Source organism: Grammomys surdaster, unplaced genomic scaffold, assembly GCF_004785775.1.
Source record: "Grammomys surdaster isolate TR1022 unplaced genomic scaffold, NIH_TR_1.0 125876, whole genome shotgun sequence".
NCBI lineage: Eukaryota > Metazoa > Chordata > Mammalia > Rodentia > Muridae > Grammomys > Grammomys surdaster.
Window position 1 is genome coordinate 258,558 of NW_021620701.1, and position 9,507 is coordinate 268,064.

General features: G+C 45.5%; 1 protein-coding gene across 1 annotated transcript in view; it reads left to right on the forward strand.

The window, feature by feature from the left end:
* The first annotated feature begins 1,435 nt into the window (after nt 1–1,435).
* The window catches only part of Mccc2 (methylcrotonoyl-CoA carboxylase 2), a 72,809-nt gene continuing 64,737 nt past the window's right edge, over nt 1,436–9,507 (forward strand). Inside the window, exon 1 of the mRNA XM_028790201.1 lies at nt 1,436–1,700. Within this exon, the coding sequence (XP_028646034.1) occupies nt 1,572–1,700 (129 nt within the window). The 5' untranslated portion in view covers nt 1,436–1,571. The remainder of the gene's footprint in view (nt 1,701–9,507) is intronic.

A 9,507-nucleotide genomic window follows, 5' to 3' on the forward strand; every position in this document is an offset into this window, starting at 1 on the left:
AAACCTTGCCATTTCTGGGGCTAGGGATGGGTAAGAGCATTTGGTGCCCATGCATGATGACCGGAGTTTGGGTCCAGCATCCACTTAAAAGCTGGGAATTGCTGCATGCCCCTGTTAATTCCAGGGCTGGGCAGGGGCGGAAGGATCACAGTTTTCTAGCTGCAAACTTAGCATGGTCTCAAAGGAATAAGGCAGAATGGCAGGACATCAGACATTCTCTGGCTTCTATGTGTGCTCCTGCACACACACCATACACATGTATGTATACACAGGAAGTGCCACTCCTTTCAAATAAGCACCGTTTAATATAGTAGGCATGTTTTTGTCTATTTTTTCTCTCTGTTGTGTGAACACACAATGGAGCCTAACACCTTTTGCATTCTAGGCAAGCATTCTACCACTTAGCTATCCTCTCAGCCCAACTACTATTTGTATGATAACAGTGTCTTCAAAATTCATGTTAAAAGCCGGAGGGATGGCTCAGTGTTTAAGAACACTGCCTCTGCTTCCAGAGGTCCTGAGTTCAATTCCCAGCAACCACATGGTGGCTCACAACCATCTGCAGTTGAGTCTGATGCCTTCTTCAGGTGTATCTAAAGAGAGCAATGGTGGATACATAAATTAATTTAAAAAAAGAAAAGAAAAATCAAAATTCACGTTAAAGCATTTTGTTTCAGACAATGTTTCATTCTGTTGTCCACGCTGGCCTCTAAATTTTTCACTTAGTAAGCTATGGACTCTTCCCTTAGTAAGCTACAGAAATTTTGACAAGTCTTCTATCAATTGGCTTCCCATAGTTTTCTATGGGCCAGGCTTCTTTCTTGAAGCTGTCAAGTAGGAGAGTTCATGGTCCCTAAGGCAGAAAGCCGCCCAAGACTGGTTCCTCTCTTAGTTATCTGAGTTCCTATCCAATCTGGCTTTTATTCGGGTGCTATTCACCCACACCACAGCACCTTTAAGTCTGAAACCACATTTCCTTCTAGGGCAAAGCCGACCCTCTCTCTAGCTTGTTCATCTTTCTGCTGTCCCTGACGCGTTTACTTTGTTCCTCTAAGCAAGCATGCTGCAGTAGCATGTAAGCGTTCAGTGTGTGAGTGGGAGAAACAAAACAAAACCACTAAGGCACTTCGCGTAGTGTTTTTTAATTCTTCTGGTGAGAAGATCCCAGTACTGATGTCTACAATCTATCACATTCTAAAAATGATCAGATGCGCTGAAGCTCTGCAGTGCATGGGCTAGAGGTGTGTGCATGCCTGTGACAAACGTTTCAGCAGGACAGCAGCCACTTACCAGACCGCTCTACTCAGCCCAGGGCTTCTGGGCTCGCGATGGAACCGGGACTCGCGCAGCTGCTCTTCTGTTCCTCATTGGCGCAGTCGAGAGGCGTGGCGCGCGGCGCCGACCAATTGGAGGTGTCCCGCGGTGGCACGTGCGCGGGGCTGACCCGGGAGCTGGTGGACCAGGGCTGGTGCTGCAAGGACTCTGGAGGAGCAGGACTCTGACGGGGCAGCCGCCGGAGCTGCAGAACCGAGTTGAAGGGCCGCTCTCTCTCTTGGGTGCTTGCCATCGCCATGTGGGGCGCAGTGAGGTCAGCTCTGCGGCCCTGCAGTCGGGCCGCTGTACCCCGGCAGCGCGCCTATCACGGGGACTCGGTGGCCCGACTGGGCACTCAGCCTGACTCGGGCTCCTCCACCTACCAGGTAGGTTGAGCGAGCGTCCTGGAGGCCTACTCGTCCTCCTGTCCCGGAGTCACCGGCGGCCGGAGGGTGGGCATGCTTGGATCTCTGCTGTTGTTTCCTCTGCAGCTTCAGGCATCATTTGGGGACCCAATAGGGTCCTGTGAAGTTTGCAGAAGGAAGTCGTTCCTATGAGATTTTAGTACACTTTTAGGACTGGCACTGGCATTTTGTGTGACTAAAATCAGTGGTTCTCAAAACTCCACAAAGCATTGTCGCTTGGGCAGTTTATAGATGCCGGAGCCCGGTTTGGTAACTTTGTAATCATGAAGTTGGGGTCACGTTTGCATGGCTAGTATATTCATTCCTTAGGGGTCTTGTGGCAGCCACCGTTAGGACCTATCTTAGCACGGTAGTGCTAGGCCATGTTTACAGGCTTCCATTTAGTAGTTATAGTAACAATAAATACACAACCCATAATATCTTTACATAGCTTTTCTTGGAATTGAGGGGCTTCCTTAGGCCAAAGAAGCAACTCATAATTTGTGAGATATCAAAACTAGAAAATTTAAATCTGTTCCATGGCTTCTAGGCATACACAGATAACATCTGGATTGTTCGTAGAAGCAGCAGTTATTTGCCGGGGAAGAGGTTAACTCAGAAACACTAAGTTGTTTGTGTGGTATTTTAAGTATTTGGCATGGATGTGTAGGAATGGAACTCATTTGGAGCTGGGGGATGATGCTAACTAGAAATCAGATAGCTGTGTGATAAGGGGTGTGTAAACCTTGAAAGGCTGAAAGCACATAAAGTTACAGATATGGGTGAGATGAATTAGGTTGGGAAAAGGTCTGGCAGGTTCAAGATGAAAGACCAAGGCTGGACTGAAAACTAGAGGATGTGGATACTCTTGCCCTTTAAAGTTAGCATAAAGCAGAAGCAGGTGGGTCTTTGTGATTTTGGGTCCCACTTGATCAACAAAGCTAGTTCCAGGACAGCCAAAGCTACAAAGTGAAAGCGCCTTAAAACAACCTACCACTACCACTGCAACAAAATGCAGTTACTATACACCAAGTGTACAAAGTAATAGGTTTCACTATGATATGTGCATACGCGACCCTCTTATCTCCTCTCCACTCGTTCGCTGTCTCCTCTTCTCTTTCCAAATAGTCCTTATACTTTCATGTCCCTAAATTGTATATATACTCTAGATTGTGCGTGTGAGAGGAAATGTGTCTGTTTCCCTGCCTCCCTAATGTGATGATCTCTAGATCCAACCATTTCCTTGAGCATAGCTATTTTACTATTTTTAGGGCTATCTTGTTTAGTTTTGCCAGTTTCACACACAAATACAATGTATCTTTTTGTTTTGAGACAGGGATTTTTTTTTTCCTGTGTAGCCCTGGCTATCCTGGAACTGGCTTTGTAGATCAGCTCTGTAGACCAAGCTGAACACAGCCGTCGCCTGCCTCTGCTTCTGTGGTTTAAGGCGTGTGTGCTACCACACCCAGCTGGTGTGTCTTAATGTTATCTATTCCCAGTTCCCCTTCCCAGTCTCCCTAGGCACTTCCCAATGTGTCCCTCCCTCCCACCTACCTACCCGTGTTCTTTTAATACCACCCCCCTTAAAAGCTCACTGAGTCCTATTGGTGCTACTTGCTAGACTGTTGACTGATCATTGGCTTGGTCTTGTGTGGGTCTTGTTCAGGTGGCCACAACTGCAGCGAGTTCATGAGCTCAATAGCTATGTCAGACCCAGAGGATAGCACTCCTCCCCAGCCTTTGGCTCTTCCAGTCTTTCTACTCCCTCTTACATGATGTTTCCTAAGCGTGTGTGTGTGTGTGTGTGTGTGTGTGTGTGTGTGATCTAAATGTGTCATTTTATGACTGAGCTTATTCGCAGTTGCTTATTCTCAGCACTTTGACAGTTATAAATCTCTCCATTAGCTACTATCCACTCCATAAAGAAGCTTCTCTGGCAGAGGATGGGAGCAGTACTAATACATGTGTATAACCCAATATTTAGAAGGCAGTTTGATAACACAGCCATTCGGCAGAACAGCAGTATTAGGATTCTCCCCTATAGCCCTTGACCTCCCAAGCCAAGGGCTTTGACCAGGCTAACAGTACCAGGCATGGATTCCAGTTTGTGGAATAGACGTCAATCTCCAACCAAAACATGGTGGCTATCACCTAACAGTCATGCCACCATTGCACTAGTGGGCATAGCTTAACGTAGGAGGTTGGTATTACAACATGCAGGGCCCAGCACTGAGTAAGACCATTGATTTCTTAAGTGACCTGCCTGTACAACACTTCTGGTACCATCAAAACTAACCACTGGGTCAGCACTAGCTAGATTTTCTATATTGTACAATCAGAGTGTTGGATATGGGTACATTAAACTTAGGATATTAAAGTATAACCTTGGCATAGTCTTGTACATACGGTTCCAGCAGTCAGGCGGCTGAGCTGGGAGTACCTCTTGAGCGTAGGAGTTTGAGGTCAGCCAAGGCAACATAGTGAGACCTTGTTTCAAAACTAAGTGGGAAGGTTAGAGAGAGATGGCTCAGTGGGTAAAGGCACTTGCCACTGAGCCTGTTGATCTGAGTTTCATATCGGAGATTCAGATGGTAGAAGGAGAGAACTGACCCCTGACAGTTGTCCTCTGACCTCCATGTGTATCCTGTGTCGAGCATGAGGTCCCCCCTAAGCCACATTTATATTTCATTCTGAAAACCACTCTTAAAATATTTAAGGGCATGATTCTGTGGACATGGAGGGAAGAGGCCAGATGTAAGCAGTGGTGGGAAGAAGTGAGTTTTCAGAGAATGGGTCAGAGTTCTGTGGGAGTTGGGAATTGAAGTTGGAGTGGAAGGAGAGGAATGAGTCATGGGGAATGTGGGAGTTTCTTACTCTAGGAAGTACAGTGAGGTAACGGTAATGCTCTTGGTACAGACTGAGACTGAGTTTGGTGGACGGGAGAGACGGTATGTCATGTTGAGTTTGTTTGAATCGTCTTTGTTATGTTGCACTTGGTGACAAACATCAGTCAGTCACAACAGCAGATACTGACTTCTTTCTCCCCTCACTGTTGATGACTGTGGATCAGCTGTTATGACTTATCATAGGGCAAAACTACGGCAGTTTAGTTTAATTACCTCAATTGACTTTATTTACTTGTGACTCTAATTAGAGACCGTTTCAATTTTTTGACTACCTTTGCATAGACTATTTTTCCTTCTTTTTCACTTAAAATGCCTGTGTGTCCTTAGATATAAAAATGAGTCATAAACAATGTAAATTGAGATACTTTGACATATTTTTTATATGTATGAGTGTTTGCCTGTGTGTATTTATATGCACTGTGTGCATATGCTTGGTGTCTGTGGAAGCCAAAAGAGGCGTTAGATTCCCTGGAACTGGAATTATAGTTGTGAGCCTCTATGTGGCTTCTGAGAATTGAATCACTGTCCTCTGAAAGAACAGCAAGTCCCCTTGACTACTGAGCCATCTCACTAGTTCCTTACTTTAAAAAAAATTTTTTTTTAATGTAGAGTCTTATAATATGGCCAAACTTGGCCTCAAAGTTTCCTTTCTTCCACCTTAGCTTTCTAAGTCCCAGTTATAGACAATATGCCATCACTCCCAGTTCTGAATCATATGTTTAAATTTTTACTTATTTTTGTTGTGTGGCTGATTTTTGTGAGAGGCAAGATCTTGATGTACTGCTCCCCAAACTGATCCTGTAGGCTCAAGCAATCCTCCTGCCTTAGTTGTCTTAGGAGCTGGAACTACGGGCTTCGCCCATCACACTTTGTGTAACAATGTATTTTGAATCGCTACAAATTCAACTGGTCTGCATAAAGCAACTCTAATGCTTTCCTTCTTCCTTTTAAAAATTTGTTTTAAGTGTGTGTGTTTTGCACGTGCATGTAAGAAAGTGGTGGCCAAAGAGTCCATTAGAGACCACTAGATGCCCTGGAACTGGAGTTACAGACTATTGTGATCCAGCATGTAGGTGGGAATTAAACCTAGCCCCTCTGCAAGAGCAACCTGTGCTCTTAACTGCTGAGCCAGCTCTCCAGTCTTGCCCTCATTTTTGAAGAACAATGTTCCTGAGTATAGAATTCTCTAACAGATTTATTAAGCCTTTCCTCCAATTCTTCCCATACCCTACCTCTAACTCCCTTTCAACTGTATGACTTCTTTTAAAATTATTGTTACATACACACACACACACACACACACACACACACACACACAGCCTGCCAAGTCCATATAGTGTTGGTGTTGCTTGTATGTGTTGGGCTGACTACTTAGGACTGGATAACCTCTCGGTTCATCTCTAGAGAAGGCTGTTTCTCCCTTAGTGCCCTCAGTTAGTTGTCTGTGGCTCCTCATTTAGGGGTTGACCCTTGTGAGGTTTTGCCTGTGTGTATTGGCATGTCAGCTGCTGTTGTCATTGTGTAGATCTTGTTTAGGGGACTGTATGGTTGAGATTTCGTGGGTGCAGCCTCTGTCATTGTTTGCACAGTACCTTTGCAGCACACGTCCTGGTCCTCTGACTCTTACGCTCTTTCTGCCCATCCCGCCAGCCTATCTTTTTGCAGCTTTTATCTCTGTCTGTAGTTTTTCTCACATTGTCCATACGTTTCTAATTCTCTTTACATCTGTCTTCCTGTTTTTCTTTGGCTCTTGAGCTATTTTATGGATAGTTCTTTTAAAGTATTTGTCTGATGAGTCTGATGGTTGTATTTCCTAGGGGACACTTTCTGCCACATTATTTCCTGTGGGGGCTGTCTTTGGGCACTTTTGTGGGTTTTATCGTTGACAGTTGCACATTGGACAGTTGGACAATTTGAAAGCATAGACATCTCTTCCATCTTTTCAGACTTTTCCTTGACTCCCTAAGTCTTTGGTCTGCTTTGTGTTTTGGGATGATCCCCTCAGGTCTTTTCCCAGTATGGATCTTACCTGGCCTTATATGTAACTTTTCAGCCCCTCTGGCTATACCATCTTCTTCAAATGTCTTTATATCCCAAAGAATTGTCCCAGGTAGTTTGAGTCTTGGTTTCCTTCCCCTCCCCTCTTCTCCTCCATTCCTCTTCCACCTCACTCCAAGGTTTCAGGTATGCTAAATAGGGTCTTTCTACCTTTATTATGCAATCTGGTCTCACCTTGTTGCTTTCTTGAGAAGAGCTGCTAGTTTTATTCATATAGCTTAAGACATTTTAAAGGAAGTCTGTTTTTTAAAATAAATACTTCATTTTACTATCTATCTCTATCTATCTCTATCTATCTATCTATCTATCTATCTATCTATCTATCCTATCTATCTCTGTCATCTATCTACCTATCTCTCTAATTTTTCTTTTATGTCTGTACCACCTGCATGCCTGGTATCAGAGGAGGCCAGAAGGGGGCATCAAATCCCCTAGAACTGGAGTTACAGACCATTGTGATCTACAGTGTGGGTACTAGGAATTGAACTCAGATCTTCTGGAAGAACAGCCAGTGCTCTTAACTCCTGAATCATCTTTCCAGCTCAGAAGGTCTGTTTTTCCTCCAGTTTGGGATCAGGAACTGAGAACTGAGAAGATGCTGTCGCCATCAGCTCCACACTGTGCTATATCTGGGTCAGGGACAAAAGTGAACAGAGGCTTCCTACTGATTGAGTGGCCTTTTCTTGATTCTTTGTCTTTCAGATCTAACGTTCTCCTTCCTCAGACCTGTGTGCTGGGATTATGGGCATTCTGCCACTGTGCCCCATGCCCAGCCCACTGTCCTGCTGACATCAGGTTCAAGCTGCTAATTTACTTTAAATTATTAGTATTTGTGGTGTGTGTGTGTGTGATGTATGTTCAGGTCAGAGGATGGCTTGTAGAGTTAGTTCTCTCCATCCACTTGTAGGTGGGTCCCAGGGATAGAATTCAGGTCACCCAGCTTGCACTGCAAGCACCTTTACCTATCGGGCCCTACCACCAGGTCTGAGCTGCTGTTTTTGATGAGAGTTATTAAACAGGTAGAAGTCAGAATGATCCTGAGGATTGCTTCTTTCTCTAAGGTTTATTTGTTAAACCCTAGTCCGGTGTGTGTGTGTGTGTGTGTGTGTGTGTGTGTGTGAGTTATTAATAGAGCAGGGTAATCACTGGGGTGTGGAGACAAAAGTGGAGCCTAGTATGTCATATTTGCCTATGCTGGCACATTTCCACGGGGTGCACTGGAGGTAAGATGCTAAAATGTTAGCAGTCACCCTGACAGTGACAGGAAGAGGCACGTTGCAGCACGTTGACCATTTAGAACAGTGTGTGAGATTGTGCCCTCGGGAACCATTGGCTCTGCTTCTGCCAGAGCCTTGTGCACCGCTGCCAGCACCACAGCCAGTATGGATCACAGCGGTGATCCCAGAGAACTTCAGCATTTTTAGGTAGTCAGTTCCGATAAGAAGAGGCTGAGAACCCTAGCCTTTGGCTTTTGCCACTACTTCTGTTGGACATGCATCCTAGTATTGCCGAGGAAAGCACGTGTTGACCTCGCCAAGAGCGAGATGGAATGTGTGGTCATTGCTTTGAGCATTCCCACCAGTCTAAGACACCAGAGTGGTTCTTGGACAGAGGACATAAAGGATAGACTGATAGACTGTGTGCATAGGTTCCATCTAGTGGTCAGACAACAAAATCTGAATGCCCGAAGCAGCTGAAGGAGGGGCAGGCCTGTAGAGAGCTGAGCTGCTTCAGGGGTCTTCCTGTTTGAGGACAGCACAAAAAGACCACTGGTCACTGGTTTGACTGAGCATGACCAAGAAGAAATAAGCCATCAGGCCTTCCCTGTTCATAAATAGAATGTCTACCTCAGAAAACCTAGCTGTTGCCACGCTTTCTCTCCTCAAGGTCAACTCATTATGTATTCAGCCAGTAATATGGTTCAGGCTATCCCAGACCTCAAGGCCAAATGAACAAATATTTGCTTTGGATCCTGGATCTACGTGTTTGTTATAGCAGTTCTGTGTGAGGCAACAGTAGGCCTGGTTGTTTCTTACTCCAGGAACCAGGCTGAAGGGGCATTGGCTACAGGGGAATGCTGTATGTCCTGCCCATATGGAGGGTGTGAGGGCATGGGGCAGTCTGGAGCATTCAGTCCCTTTAAAGCATGTGCTCAGGAATGGCATGGTGACTTTGCTCATATCCCCTGATGGATTTGAAGACCATCTGGTGCTGTTAGTTACTATGACAAGTAGCATGGGGAAGAAAACGTTGATTTTGGCTTACAGTTGCTGGGGAGTGTCCTGGTGGCATTAGCTTGGGGCAGCTGGTCACGTGTGACCTGTTATCAGGAAGCAGAGATGGTGACTACTGCTCAGTTCTCTATCTCCCTTTTGTTCAGTCCAGTTACTGCTCGTGAAACGGTGAAGGCCATGTTGCCAGCAGTCTTCCACCCTCAGTGAGCCTCTAGAAACTCCCACACAGGCATGCCCAGAGACGAAGCTTATCCAGGAAATTCCTCACAGTTGTGCTTGGCCTCCTTCTCTAGGTACTTCTAAATTTTATCAATGATCTGTCATAGATGGGGAGGCCCAGTTTGTTCCCAGTGGAACCTGGAGGAGGGATTTGGGATAGCTGCTCAAACATGTCTGAGTTTCAAAGTAGAAGAACGATAAATAGACAAAGCAGCCACTTCACATGCAAACTTTAACTGCCTGTGTGTGTGTCTGTGTGTCTGTGTGTCTGTGTGTGTGCCTGTGTGTGTGCCTGTATATGTGTCTGTGTGCCTGTGTGTGTGCCTGTGTGTCTGTGTGTGTGCCTGTGTGTGTGTCTGTGTGTGTGCCTGT